The sequence below is a fragment of the Pan paniscus genome, chromosome 6 (assembly GCF_029289425.2).
Source record: "Pan paniscus chromosome 6, NHGRI_mPanPan1-v2.0_pri, whole genome shotgun sequence".
NCBI lineage: Eukaryota > Metazoa > Chordata > Mammalia > Primates > Hominidae > Pan > Pan paniscus.
This window is the reverse complement of record NC_073255.2, coordinates 26427516-26443470: the sequence shown is the minus strand read 5'-3', so window position 1 is coordinate 26443470 and position 15955 is coordinate 26427516. Positions and strand designations below refer to the sequence as shown.

The window sequence follows — 15955 nt, the reverse complement described above, 5'->3', positions numbered from 1 at the left end:
TGTGCTAGTATTGTTCAGAAATCATTATAAAAATGTTGCTGTATTCTGAAAACTGCATAATTGCCTTTATTAGCATCATGAGAAGCTATTGAAGGGTTGTAATTAGAGAAAAGCCATGGTTTGACTTAGTATCTAAAAGGCACTCAGGCTGCCGTGTGGAGAACAAACTAAGAAAGCCAAGATGGGGAAGAGGGAGCAGTTCGGAGGCAAGTGCAATAAGCCAAGTCACAGAAAACACCTGGAAATACTTTCAAGGCATAGCTGAAAGAACTGGATGGTTGTTGTGAGAAAATGAGCAAGATTACAGATGACTCAAAGGTTTCTCACTAAGTAGCCCATTTAATGAGTTGGAGAGACAGGCAAGAGTAGGTTTGGGGAGGGATAGGCAGGGGTTTAGATCTGAATGTGATTTTGAGATGTGTATGAAATATCTCAGTGGAGACGTTGGGTAGGCAGTTGTGTTTGGCACATGTTTCTGTGGGTACACAGAAGCCAAGAGTTGAGCCTTGAGAACCTCCACCTAGATTTCAGAGAATGTATGGAAACACCTGGATGTCTAGGCAGAAGTCAGCTGCAGGAGCACAGCTCTCGTGGAGAACCTCTGCTAGGGCAGTGTGGGGTTGGAGCCCCCACACAGAGTCCCCACTGGGGTACTGCCTAGTGGAGCTGTGAGAAGAGGGTCACTGTCCTCCAGACCCCAGAATGGGAGATCCACTGACAGCTGGTAGATCCATACACCTGGAAAAGCTGCAGGCACTCAACATCAGCCGGTGAAAGCAGTTGTGGGGGCTGTACCCTGCAGAGCCACAGGGGTGGAGCTGCCTAAGGCCTTGGAAGCCCACCTCTTACATCAGCGTGTCCTAGATGTGAGACATAGAGTCAAAGGAGATAATTTTGGAGCTTTAAGATGTAATGACTGCCTTGGTGGGTTTCAGACTTGCACGGGGCCTGTAGCCCCTCTGTTTTGGCCAATTTCTCCCATTTGGAAGGGGAACATTTACCCAATACCTGTACCTTCATTGTATCTTGGATAACTAACTTGTTTTTGATTTTACAGGGGATCATGGAGGGTGAATTTCCTCTTTGTTGTTCTCATGACAGTGAGTTTTCATGAGATATGATGGTTTAAAAGTATGTGGCACTTCCCCCTTTGCTCTCTCTCTGAACACTATGTGAAGAAGGTCCTTGCTTCCCCTTCATCTTCCATCATGACTGTAAGTTTCCTGAGGCCTCCCAGTTATGCTTTCTGTTAAGTCTGTGGAACTGTGAGTCAATTAAACCTCTTTTCTTCATAAATTATCCAGTCTCAGGTAGTTCTTTGTAGCAATGTGAAAATGGACTAATACACTACTTTAAAATCTTTTTCAAGTAATTCCAAAATCTCTATTATCTTGGTATTGGCATCTACTGATTGTCTTTTTTTCACTCAGTTGAGATCTTCCTGGTTCTCGGTATACTAACTGATATTCTACTGAAATTTCATATTGTTATAAGACTCTGACTCTTATTTAAACCTTTTGTTTTTGCTGACTTTCTCTGATGCTGCTCCAGCCTCATTACAATAGAGACAGAAGTCCAGGTTCTCCACTCGGCATCTATTCACCCCCCAAGGGTGGGCGGGGCTCCTTGTTACCGCTGGGTTGGGACTTCCAGTTCCCCATGTGGGCTCTACTGCTGCCACAAGTGCAGGTGGCCTTGTTACCACTTGGCCTCAGGGTGATAGTCTGGACTCTCCATCAGGTTTGCTCCAACATCAGGCTGGGTGAAGAAGGAAATCCAGGATTCCCACATGGTCTCTGGATACCACAGAGAATGAAGTTCATTCCTGGCCAGCAGGGATGAAAATCATGGCTCCCTATGTGGTCATCTCTGACATCACCCCAGCAAGGGTGGGAGTTGGAGCATTTTCAGACAGACAGGGTGTAAGTCTAGGCTCCCCACTCAGCTTTTCCTGGCAAGGGGAGGGGTGGGGCACAGTTTCTTCCGTGGTGTTTGGCTAGAGTGGAGAGATGATGGCTTACAAATCTTCTTTTGTGTTAAGCTCTCTCCTTCTTGAGCCTTTGGCTAGGGAGAGATCAGGCTTTTACTGGGCTTCTTTCTGGTCTGTGCCCAGTGGCATTTCCTGGTTGCCAGTGTTTTCAGCTCCAAGTCTGGATTACTTCAGGCAACAGGAAAATCCAGGGAACTCATCATCACGTTGTTGTTTCTTGAGTCCCAATATCCTTAGCCACTCTGCCTTTTTCTTTTCACCTTTCAGAGTCTTCTTATGTCGTTTTATATACAATGGCCAGTGTTTTTTTTGTTTTGTTTTTCTCAGATACTGTTATTTTATTTCAGAAATAAGTAGTAACACACATACACATATTTCTCTTCCTGCCTGCCCAGAAAACCACTACCCCAAAGTAAGTTTCAATCTTTCCCATGTATGTTTTCACACTTTTGTTATAAACATCATAATATATATACATAAGTGTGCATTGAACACTTTGTTTTTACATTTCCTTGAAATACACTTAAGAATTCTGTCTTTCTTAATTGCTTACAGCACAAAGACCAGGTCTTCACGAGTAAGCTGAAATACAGCATTGACACTGATATTAGGCTAATTTATGCCCACAAAATGCTTTGGCCTAAAATATTCTGAGAAGCAAGGAGAACATCTGTCTTACTTCAAAAGAGCTGTTTATAAGCACAATCTCCCACTTACTTGCTTGATAGGGTCTTGGCTAAAGCCCTAGAAAGGATCAAACATATTATCCATACCCTCTATTAGAGTTTACATCTTTCAAGAGAGTCTTGAGTCAGTATTAAGATCTTCTGGGATCTCAGATCTTGGCTTCCTTTTATCTCCTCTCCCCTACAACCCCAAGAACAGTCCCTTAAACCAACTTGGTGCTTCCTTTCTGGGCTTCCTGCAATAGACATTTTCAAGGGCTGTTTGTGGCCGCCGTGCTTGCTGAGGCCTTTCAGGCAGGCAAGGAAGACACGACCTTGGAATATGTATCAATCCTGTACAAGATGAATTGCTGTCCTTCTTGGGTTATTAACTTCCTGCCAAGCAGCTGTTTGGTCTCCTCAAGGGATAATACCATGGTGGAGCCTCAGAGTCAATCTCCATCGCTGGCAGGTAGGATACTCAGCAGCAACAAGATCTAGAGGAGTCTCGGTGACAGGTGAGCCATGCTACTGTATAATGGCCAGTGTTTTAGTCGCACTTACTGGGAGCAGTAGGGAAAAGTACATCTCCCTCTTTCCAGAAGCAGAAGTTTCTCATTAAAATTTTAAACAACGATATCTACTAAATGACATTTTAAAATAAATAAGATAAACTTTAGTATATAAATCTGATGGAATGTGCAGTTGTTTTAAGATGAGCAATGCTATTGTAGTGACACAGAATGACTGCCAAAATATAGTAAGGGATAAAAGCAAGGTATAAATGCTATTAATGCAAAAGCAGAAAACAAAGGAATAAATATATGTACATGCCAGTGCATGCACCAAATATCTCTGGAACATCATATAAGAAATTTTTAATAGAGATGCCTTTGGGGAGGAAAAATGGAAGACTAGAGAAAAGGCCATAGGGTGAGAAGAAAGGGACTAACTTTTTACAAATGTTACCTTTCCAAAAGAATTACTAAGGAAGGTTGCTAAATAACTCATTTAATCTTGAATAATAGGCAGGCAAAACATGAAAATGCTGTGTATGACTAATAAAGATGAAATCTGTTTAATTGAGAAAACACTACATAAATAGCAAAAGAATAGTTCAGTGAGTGACAGCAGAACAATAGACTCGTTCTAGGAATTAGAATACAACCCAGTACAGATGAACTAAATAACTACTTTTAAAATGTATTTTAGATTCTGATATCATGATGAACAAGGCACCTGAATAAAGCTTCCCACTGAAAATCAGCAGAAAAACAGACACAGCAACCTGGATCGCTCCATCTCGGGCCACAGGTCCTCAGGTGAGTTCCCACAGATGAACTTATTCCTTTCATTTCAATAAGGATGCAACAAGCAAGATAAATACTAACAGGGTGGTGCAGTGAAAAGAATGCAGGGGCTGGGCATGGTGGCTCATGCCTGTAATCCCAGCACTTTTGGAGGCCGAGGCAGGTGGATCACTTGAGGCCAGGAGTTTAAGACCAGCCTGGCCAACATGGTGGAAAACCCCATCTCTATTAAAAATACAAAAGTTAGTTGGGCATGGTGGCACACTCCTGTAATCCCAGCTACTCAGAAGGCTGAGGCAGGAGAATCACTTGAACCTGGGAGGCAGAGGTTGCAGTGAGCTGAGATCATGCCACAGCACTCCAACTTGGGTGACTGAGTCAAACAGTCTCAAAAAAAAAAAAAAAAAAAAAAATGCCCAGTGCAGTGGCTCACGCCTGTAATCTCCTCAGCACTTTGGGAGGCCAAGGCGGGTGGATCATCTGAGGTCGGGAGTTTGAGACCAACCCGGCCAACATGGTGAAACCCCGTCTCTACTAAAAGTACAAAAAAATTACCTGGGCATGGTGGTGTGTGCCTGTAATCCCAGCTACTCAGGAGGCTGAGGCAGAAGAATCACTTGAAGCCGGGAGGCAGAGGTTGCAGTGAGCTAAGATCGCACCATTGCACTCCAGCCTGGGCGACAGAGTGAGACTCTGTCTTAAAAAAAAAAAAAAAAAAAAGGAAGGAAGGAAGGAAGGAAGGGAGGGAGGGAGGGAGGGAAAACAAAAGTATGCAGGGCTTGTGGTTGAGAGTTCTGGATTTAAACTTCCATTCCACCAACTGGAAACTATAATCTCAGGTAATTTAGTGAAACTGTCATTTGCCTGGGGGACCACTCTCTGGGTTATAGTGAAAATTAAGCAGGTATATAATGTGGGAAATCTCTGGCACAATGCCTGGCACCCAGTACTTCGTCTGTAAATATTAACCAGCTCTCATTAACAGAGACTAAGTGGAGCCAAGGGGTTACCCTCAACAAGAATAGCTACCATCTTTGCTTAGGTATCTGAGGGATTTCATCAAGAAACACCATAGAAAGACAGCAAAATTACTGAGTCTAATATTGCTGGACTAACTGTTCAACATTAATAATGAAGAAAGCAAGTCTCTTCCCATAACTGTCTAGATTTCAAACAGTCCCCTAAGAAGATGTCAAAGAAAACACCTAAAGTAACATTCAATAATTGAGAAACCCAAAACCATTTTTATGGGCACACCTGATAAAATCCCCACATTCTGTAAATGCACCACAGCAGCAAACCTTTCGGTACACCAATAAAGGCTCAAAGCCTGATTAGTAGGCTGGAGATTGATGAGAAGAGAAATAAACAACAGCATTTCAAAAAGCAAATTACCAGTGATCATTTCTTTAATTTACTGGAACATATTTAAACCATGTATATACCAAAGGGCAGAATGGCTGACCCTGACACACTTCCCTGTTATATAAGCACTAGTTTGTAGTCAGAGGGGATGGGGCAGGAGCAGGAACATGGGGGTGAATGCAATGGGAGGGGAAGGGCAGAGGTTGGGCATGTATTCATATGTACATACAAATATATGCATACACTAGGTTGGAAGTCATTTGTTAAAATAATGTCTCAAAAACTACCAACTGATTTCATCATGAAGTCAAAGTACAAGGAACTCAGCTAAAAAGCACCAAAATGAACAGCTTATTAAGCAAAAATATATGATAAATGCAATATCTTAAAGTAATAATGACAGGCAAAACACATTTTTTAAAAAAGTAATGGTCATTTTCAACATAAGTATGCTGATTAAGTTAACTTTTAGTTAATTCATGTTTTAATTTTAGGGAATGACCAAAGTCAAGGAGCTTCTAGATTCTAAGGCAAGAATCAGACAGGAGGATGAAGGGAACTCCAGGGGAAGGTTATGATGTCTCCAACCAGACCGAAGATCAGAGGTAAACCCTGCCCACCTTATCTGAAAAATAGAATGGGCTTCCAAAATACAAATACCAAGCAGATATATACCTCAAGAGTAAATGAATTTTCTATTCCTACATGTTTGTGACTATGCAGGCTTTAGGCAGAGACAGGAGTAAAATCAGGACCTTTGGCATGGCCAAGGTAGTGACGTCAATTAAACCTGGCCACATTCTCTAATTCTGGCACTCTGAAAACTTGCCAGTTTTTGTAATTGTAACAAAATCAAGACTCTCTTGCAATCCAAATGTCCCCAAGGATCTCGTGCAGGCTCAGTCTCACACTCCTCCTCCACTAGCTCGTTCAGCGGCGCTAACCTAGAGGCTCTCTTAAGAATCCCATTCTGTACATATTTATTGAAAGCCTTCCAAGTGCCAGGCATCTTACAAGGCTTTGGGGATGAGCTCACTCAAATTATTCATCACCATGATCCTAGGTTCCTCATACTTTTTCACAAAGTGTAGCACACTGGTTTAGCAAAAAGTCACCTATTACAGCAGTGTCCTTCTACCATTAACTCCACTTTCCAAAACTGACTATAATTCAGAGGGCTTAAGTTTGCTAACTACATCCTTATAAAGCTAACATACTGCACTCGTACATTTCAAAGAATCAATTGTTTGGCCAAATATAAACAATAGTGAATAAACTCACATTACATATACAATAATAAGAACAAGAGCTAAATCTTCATTCTTTTGGACTTGGGCTTCGCTGTTCTTGGCAAACTACTAAAATGAAGCTATTTTTATCCTAGAACTGCAGGGATGCTCACAGGTAGCTCCCTGGCTACTAACATGCTGGAACTGACAGAGCACAGAAGCAGCTTAAATCAGAAAGGTTCCCCCTTTCCTGTGGTTGGAAATATGAAATTATAATCAGCTCTCAAGAATAACAAAAATTATAAGAAACAACCAACATGTAAATGATACACTTAATGACTGGGGTGAAGGCAAGTGTTCAGGTGAATCAAAAAACAAGTGATTCAAGTGATTCAAGAAAATGCTAAAATAAAGCACGAGTTACATGGACATCAGATCAAAATGAATTCGTGTGGAAAGTTTCTGTTTAGCATACACAAACAAGATACAAATCCAGACTGAGGTCTGCAGTTTTATCAGCCGTCATTCTGAACTGAAAATGCAAAAGCTTAAGTTCTGATCCCTGATCTACTAACTAAGTAGCTACAAGACTTCAGGCAAGTCATGTAACCTCTTTTGGTCCTAGAGATATTGGAATGGATGGTCCCTATTATCACTGTGACCTATCTTCCTTTTCAGCTATAAAATTATAGGATCCCATGAAATGAAAATGCAAAGGTACAACATTACCATGTTATTGCAATCAGATGGGTCATAAGTGCTCTGTTTAAAAAGTTTATAGAGTTCCATAAGTTCTTCACTCATCTTGTGGACTTGTCCATTTAAAATTGCTCCTTTGGTACCACCAAATTCCAGTCTTTCCAGCTTTTCAAATTCCAAAGTGGTGGCAAATATATCCTTTGTAAAAAACACAGTAAAGACCTTTCCACTACATTGAGCAGCAAAATATTTTAAAGTTTCAAATCAAGAACATTTTCAAATGTTCAAAATCAATGAGTCAATGACAGAAAATAAACATTTTCATGACAGAAATAAGTATTTACTTAAACATAGTCATTGCTAATTTTTAAAATTACTCTCCCATTTGCATGTTTATTAAAAATTAACTCTCACTGGCCAGGCACAGGGCTCACGCTTGTAATCCCAGCACTTTGGGAGGCCGAGGCAGGAGGATCGCTTATGCCCAGGAGTTTGAAACCAACCTGGGCAACAAGGAAAGATCCTGTCTCTATGAAACATGAAAAAGTTAACTAGGCATGGTGGCGTGCACCTGTAGTCCCAGCTACTTGAGAAGCTGAGGCGGGAGGATCACTTGATCCAGGAGGTCAAGGCTGCAGCGAGCTGTGTTCACACCACTGCACCTCAGCCGGGGTGACAGAATGAGACCCTGTCTCTAAAAAAAAGAAAACAAAAACTATCTCGCAGTAGCAGCAACCTCTAATTTACCATAACTAGACATATAACTCCCCCAATTTTATATCTTCCTAAACGTAAGTCAGATCCCCAGGTAATATCCAAAACTCCTGTTTTCATCACCCCATACCCGGCAGTGAGTCTGCTTTATTGAAAGTGAGCCCAGGAAACTGTTAAGGAAGGCATATGTAAGCTGCCCTTCATTAGGTATCTCACATTCAGAGACAGAAGAGGCATTCAGGCTCATTTAAGTGATTATGAGAATTCTCAAGACATAAAGCTCTAATTTTGAATGGAATAAAACAAACCTTTATCAATGACAATGCCCAAAATTCTTAGAGCTTTACAAAGAAAATAAGGCAGTGTCATCAATTTAAACTTTTTTTTTTTTTTTTTAAACTAAGCCAATAGACGCCATACAAATGTAAGAATGTGTAGGTTGTATGTGTTTAATTTTTGGTTTTAAGGTATTTGAAAACTTTTACACAGAGCACACACTTTTCTATGTTTTATATTTTTACAAATGGTTTTAATATTTTTGTAGTATAGCATATATTCATATACTAAAAAAGTGTGATAATTTAAATTATCCAATGGGTTTTAGGGTATGAAATACCAATTTTAAGCATTAAATATACAAAGTAAAAGTGGATTTATTTACAGAGGATGAGCTTACTGCTTCCTGATTTACAACTCTCTCCCAGATTAGTCAATTCTAAGAGTCACTGATACATAAAGAGATTTACTTATACTCAATGTAATAATGGAATCAAAAATGAACTTTTAAAAAATCCAAATTAAAGATTTAAAAAATGCCCTTGTATCATCATAGCACTGGCCTGCTGAGCTCCTTATGAGAATCACTGAGAAAGGAGACCTCCACCTATGATATAAAGTAAACTGTTCCATGAATCATGTGAAAAGCTACTGGCTTTTTGCACCCACCTTCAACATGAATAAATAAAATCAAAAAATAAATACCTCTAATTTTATTAAACGATCAAGAAACTTGTCAAATCTGCAAAACACCAGATGAGACTGGAAATCCCATGGTCTCAGCTTTCTTCCCATAAAGTAGCTTGCCAATTTTTTTCTATAGTTGAAAAAGGAGTTTTTGAAAGTCTTTAAGATGTTAACAGCCACCTGCAACTTTTCCAGTGACTCTTCTATTTCTCCCCTCAAAAGGTCCTCAGGTGAAAGGTAAGCTATTGCCTAGGATTTAATGAAAGGGAACAATGATCAAAACTATGTTTAACAGTTTTTCCCTGTAACCGTCTCTGTTTGAAAGAATCATTTTTAAATGCCAGTATCTAAAGTTGGGCCAGCAATGCTGAAAGAAAGAAAGCACAAATTCTAGAAATTCAGCTACTTGGACTTCAATGACATACTTGTATAAGTTAGAATTACATACAGGAGACCCTACTATTTCTGGATTTTTACATTCTAGCAAATGACTAAATTGTTGCTAAGCCTCATTATATGACAACTGTCATGTAATTTGCATGACTGTGCCTGCCAGCAAATATTCTGAACAATCATTTTCTCATCTAAAGAATATATAAGCCAGACAAGGAAATCTATCAGAACATGAATTTTTAAAGTATGCTCACTTTACCTAGTAGTTCAGGGCCACTTGCAAAGAGAAAGAGCTGATTAGGAGTGTGTAACAGTGGAAATTCTTTCAAGTTAGCAAACTTCTCTTCTGGGGGCTCAAGTAACATTATAGGACATACAATCTAGTTGACGTGTGCCACATGAACTAGTTTTGAATAGAGGAAAAGAAAGGAAGAGAGGAGAAGGATAAAAGAAACGACTAGAAGATCCATGTGGCACTGGTCAAATTCTCATGGGATCAACCGACACTCCCAACTTCTTCTCTCTTCATATTTGGTATAAACATTCAGAATTCCCCTCTTCAAGGACCAAGAACCTCTGCATTCTGAAGGTTCTTTTGTATGCTACCTCTTCCTGACGCATCTTAACCTCATATAAATTATAGGTTTAATTTGTGTGCCTTCAATTTTGTGGTTGCTTAGAATGTTGTTCAAGATGTCAATGGATAATGTAATGAAAGCCCTGAGTTCAAAATAGCAGAGGGAAGCACTTCTTCCCTAAATGTAGGCATATGACCTTTCATTTCCCATTAATGAAAACAATTTTACATGCAATATAGGCTCTGTGCCATGAATTTGTAAGGCAATAAGGAAATCATTCATTTAGTGTCTAAAACCCCTACTGATTAGACTCCTTCCCAATCTATGCTTTTATTTCCCTGTCAGGTTAGACAGAAAATTAACCTCCACATGAGGGTGCTATAACAGCAAGTCATTCAGGGCAGTGAAGAGAACCACCAGGAATCCCTTAGCAATGTGAGTTTTAAAAGAGTTTACACTTTGATATGGCATATGGTGTATTCCATATACCTTTATCTCTATGTATTCTTTATAGTAAATGTGTCTTTTTAGGATGCTGAAAAATCTATGGCAAACGACTCCATCTTTTGCTTGAGTGGCCCTTTCTGCTTTAGCAGCCCCCGTTACCTAATTACTTGTATGTAAAGTAACATCCCTAGGACAAGTCATGCTTAATGTTTATTCCTGTGCTTCCTGGCTGGCCCCTCACATAGATGAGACAATCATAGACAAAGAACCTCCTGTTCATACAGCCCACTGTTGAGTAAGGCCTCCTAAGATGGTACTTAATGTCCTAAATGAAAACACCCCGTCTGTCTCCTTGCATGGGGAGGCAGAATGTGTGAAGGAAAAAACATGACCTGACGCAGGGGCTGGCTGTGACCCTACTAGGGGCCACAAACTACTTTTGTGATACTAGCTAAGTTGTCTCAGAGGATCTATTTCCTTAGCTGCAAAATGAGGGAAATGAATTAGATGAACTTCAAAATCCCTTTTAGCTCATAAACTCTAAATTCTTTTCTACCTCTCACAGTACCCAGTCTGGAGCACGCCTAACCACACCAGCTCTATCATCTCACACTCAATGGTACCAGCACAAACAAGCTAAAAGCCACTAGATTTAGGATGAACTCGTCCCACTTCAGAGGTCTTATAAACTAAAACACTGCTTACCAACTTATTTATCAATAAGCTAATGATCAATTCACCAATTTACCAATGATATTGTTAGTTTGAGGCTCGTCTCCCTGCTGCTGCTTCTCTATTCTTTTGCATGTGTTTTTATGGACTGTTATTTTAGCTCAGTCCTGACAGCTCCACTCCACACTCGACTACTCAGACTTTAACTCTTCCTCACCTAGGATCTTGTAGGTGACAATATCTACAATAGATACACCAAGCCATGGAATAGACAACGTAGTGTCTAGAGTGGTAATGACACACAAGGACCATGGAGTAGTGTCAAGTTACCAGAGAAGAAAGGCAAGGCATTAAGACCCCATTACCAAAGCCTGTGCTAGCATGCAAGGTGAACAGGTGATGCCTTTTATGTGTCTGGCCTAAATAATGATGTTAATGTTCACTGCCAGAAAACAAGAGAAAAGAAATACATTTGCTTTTAAAGTAACAAAGGGTTTCTGACTCTGACTGGCATTCCCGTCATAGGGTCAAGCATATAATGAAACTGAGTAAAGTAGATCAGAAACAACAGTGAACAGTGAAGGTCATGGTCATCTACACAGCACCTGTTCCACCTAAAGGGGCATTTGAAGCTACAGTCACTGGCTGCGCCTATGGGGATGGTACAAGCACTGTAGCAAGATCTCTGAGTTTTCAGTGGAGGCTGAAATGCTGGCATTTAAATGAGATCTATCCAATTTAAGTATTAACAATATTAAGTTAAAAATATTATACAAAATAAAAACACTGCATTGATCTTTGGGCCAAATGAGCTGATAGCATGTCAGCTTATGACCTCTAATATGTAACATAGGAAGGGTTTGAATTTTCACAAAAACTTGATCAATAAATTCATGAAAGCAAAGAACATGTAGGTGACAAGAGGAAATACAATTATAGAAAACATAAAATGTGTAATCACACATATATCATGCAAGGTACAAATTTAAAAACATGTTACCACTAGATACCCAATAAATGACCCCAAATTTTTTTAAAGATGGCAATGCTCCAAGTTGACAGGTCATAGTGAAAGCTTTTACACATTGATAATAACAATGTAATTGATATAACCTTTTAGAAAATAACTTGAAAGTATTAAATATTGCTCAAGAGCCATGAAAAGATTGTACCCTATGACCAACATCAGGAATTTATAGTAAGCCAATCATTCCAGTCAAAAGAGGGGATCTTTGTATAGTTTTTTTCTGCATATTGTTTACAATCAAGGAGGCTGGAAGCAACTTACATATACAGCAATAACAAAATAATCTTTCAATAAGTTAGTACAAAATTGTATGCATGATAAAATGTATAAATATAGGTAAGTTTGGGAGGAAGGAAAAATAAAAATGCTTTAATAATAGAGTGATAAAACTCCAGAACCATTTCCAATGCTCCAACATCATGCAATGAGAATATTTTACAATTATCATTAGCATACCATGTATTAGGTCACATTCGGACATTAAAAAAACTTATTTTAAAATATGGAGCATGGTATAACGAGTGAGAACTCTATTATTGACTTGCTGGGTTGGAGAGTTACTTATCTTCTTAGACTTCAGTGTTTCTTTTTTTTCATTATAAAATGAAGCTACTAATAATACCTATGTCATAGTGTTGCTATGAGGGTTAAACTTTTGAATTTTTGTAAAGGGCTTGGAAAAGCTCCTGAACAAAATACGTACTATATAATATTTGTTAAATAACTATATAAAAGTAGTAAAATTGGTGGCAGGGTGGTTAGTGCTTCAGGGAACCAGCTATGGACATTGGCTAATTGTTAACTTTTGACTCCTAACATGTTGGGCATATTTACCACAAAGTCTGAAATCTGCCGTTCATAGAATCAAAGGCATCGGGTCAATGAAACCTTTGGATAGAAGCCAGAACTAAGGAACAAGAGAAGCCACATTATTTTATCAGGAGCTTGGCAGACTCTGGCTGTTGAAAGACTAGAAGCCAGGGATGAGAAGTTTACAGGCTTACGGGTAACTAGGACTTAAAATAAGTCACCTATGCCAACAAATGGTCTCCTCTGTGATTCATACGTTAAGAAGGATTTGCAGTGGAACAGTTTCAATTATTCTCAAAATGAGAAACAGGTCCCTAAAAAGGGGTTTGGGGGAAGTGGTGGTCGTAGTCTTTGGCCCTGCAACAGGGATTGTGGTGTTTTACATAGAGACCCGAGCCATTAGGACCCAGGGAACCTGTTTAACAAAAGGGCAAAACTGAGTTTGCCCAACAGAGTAACAGATATTGAACAAAACCAGAGGAGATGATGGTAAAATATAGCAAGGAATCGACCTGTTGTTATCTCCTACCAACAGCTGCAACTAGCCTGTAAGTCAATAGTTTGGGCAAAAGAACAAAAGGCAACTAACATTTACTGAGCCTCGATTAAACACCGAGCACTACGCTGGGCACTTCACTTAGGTTATCTTTGAATCCTCGCAATAGCCATGGACTAGGCATTATCCCCACTGATAGATGTGGGAACTGAGGAGTAATTTAACTTCCCTTAAGTGAGAAGATTAGATTTCAATCCAGGTTGGTCTAGGTCCAAAGCCTTTCCCACACACCACTCTATCTTTTCAGAATCAGAGAGGGAAGAGAGATGAAAAATATTAACAATGCAACCTTATACTCCAAAAATTCTAAGCTGCAAGTCTGCAGACCTGTTCTTTGGTCTGGCTTTCCTCCTAACTTCTCAGGGAAATTGAGCAAATAACATCATTTTTCAAGTCTTGGTTAATTCATTTGAAAAATATCTGAATTGTGTCCATTCAAATTGATAAATATTGAAAGCCTAACTCCCAATGTGACTGTATCTGGATATAGGGTCTTTAGAAGGTAACTGTGATTAAATGAGGTTGTAAAGATGGGGCCTTAATCCGACAGGACTGTGGTCTTATAAGAGGAAGATGGTCAAGTGAGGACACAGTGAGAAGGCAGCCAGCCATCAGCAAGCCAGGAAGAGGGCCCCCACCAGAATCTGAGCACGCTGGCAATCTCATCTGAGACTTTCAGCCTCTAGAACTGTGAGAAAATAAATTTCTGATGTTTAACCTACCCAGTCCATAGTACTTTGCTATGGCAGCCTGAGAAGATTAAGACTAAGTGGTTCCAAATAAGAACCACTGGATTATGTAGCATCCAAGTATCTTTTACCTCTCAAATTATGTAATACCCTCTGGTACTGTGAACATGGAAGAATCCACATTCACACAGACAGGATGAGGACACAGAGGAAGGTGGTCCTTTTTTTAAATTTTTTTTTTTAACATTTTGCAGGTTGAGTAAGGAATAGAGACACAATTCTAAAAGAGATTTTAAAAGATCAGCAATGAATCAGAATTTTTTCAATACAATTCTACTACTTTTTTAGGATTTTCTTTTTGCCAGATGCTCTTAACTTACCACACTTTCCAAAAGGCTTTTATCAGCCAGTGTTTCTGTGAAAACCGAAGGGAAGGCTACAAAGAAGGTACTACACATGTCTGTCTTTTGCTGGAAGCTGCCTTAAAGCCTTTTGAAGAAAGGTACAGATGTTAAACAAAACCAAGCAACAACTTGTCCTTTGATTATGTCTGACTTATTTTCATAGCTTCCTGCCATTTAGGATTAAAAGGTTACCTGGCCTTTGTTACCAAAAATGTCCTTTCTGAAAAAAGAAAAAGAAAGATGGTGTTCTTACTGTATACTAGATTATTCTTCACTAGTCTCGTAAAACCTACCTCACAGCAACAATTCTTATTGTTCCTGTTTTTTGATGCTTCATACCTGGTTAATGAAGAGATTACAAAACTCTTGCAATAAAACTATAACCCGAGCTGGGGTGTTATAAAACTTGGAATGACTCCAGATCAGACAGATGGTATGAAATAATGGAGCGATTAATATGCGTGTCTGTGGGAATTCCGTCTCCTGGAGACACTGGATGTGTCTCCTCAGAGGTCTCAGGTAAAGTTCCACATCTTGGGCTTCGAGAAGAGCTGAAAGCAAAGAACCATCATTAACGTGATTCTGGTTTTTTGTTTTTTTTTTTCTAAATTCACTTTACATGTAGAAGAGAGCCATGTAAAACAACATGGCCACACTTAAATGTTGTCATAGTTCCCTTTACATTACTTATCCTACAATCTACACACGAGCAATTTGGAAGACTTATACGCTGTCCATCTGTAACTGAGTCATTTGGGAGAGCACTGATCTAGTTACCCACATAGCATAAATAAATTGTGATGGAAAACCCAAGGGGAAAATACCCCTGGAGTCTAAAGAAATTTACTCAATCCTGTGGAAACTGTGGGAATAAAACCTCTCTGCAATGTTGTCACTTTATGGCTTGGATTACAAACTTCATCACTAGAATGTTAATTCCTTCTAGGAACTTGGTATGAGCACAATTGAATTGTTTACTCTCTCATTCCAGTTTCCTATGACAGTAACTCATGCAACGATTGAGAAAAATTATATCATTAATAAAGGTTTAACTTAAAATTGTTAAGTACAGTGATGAAAGGATTTTGAAACTCGACAGAGGTGAGGTTGTACAACATCATGAATGTACTAAAACTGGAATGAATTATATACTTTAAAATTGTTAATTTTATGTTATGTGAAGTTTATTTCAATAGAACAAATGTTAAGCATGGTAAATATTTTTTTAAATGCTATAGCAGGCCAGGTGCAATGGTTCATGCTTGTAATCCCAGCACTTCGGAAGGATTAGTTGAGTCTAGGAATTCAAAACCAGCCTCGGCAGGATAGCAAGACCCCATCTCTACAAAAAACTTAAAAATTAGCTGGGCATGGTAGCAGTTGCCTGTGGTCCCAGCTCCTCAGGAGGCTGAGGTGGAAGGATCACTTGAGCCTGGGAGGTCGA

General features: G+C 39.4%; 1 protein-coding gene across 1 annotated transcript in view; it reads right to left on the bottom strand.

The window, feature by feature from the left end:
* The window catches only part of DNAH11 (dynein axonemal heavy chain 11), a 358159-nt gene that overhangs the window by 321945 nt on the left and 20259 nt on the right, over positions 1-15955 (bottom strand). The window contains exons 6-8 of the mRNA XM_055115753.2: positions 14851-15062; positions 8954-9184; positions 7289-7456 (exon numbers count right to left, since the gene is read on the bottom strand). Of these exons, the coding sequence (XP_054971728.1) occupies positions 7289-7456; positions 8954-9184; positions 14851-15062 (611 nt within the window). The remainder of the gene's footprint in view (positions 1-7288; positions 7457-8953; positions 9185-14850; positions 15063-15955) is intronic.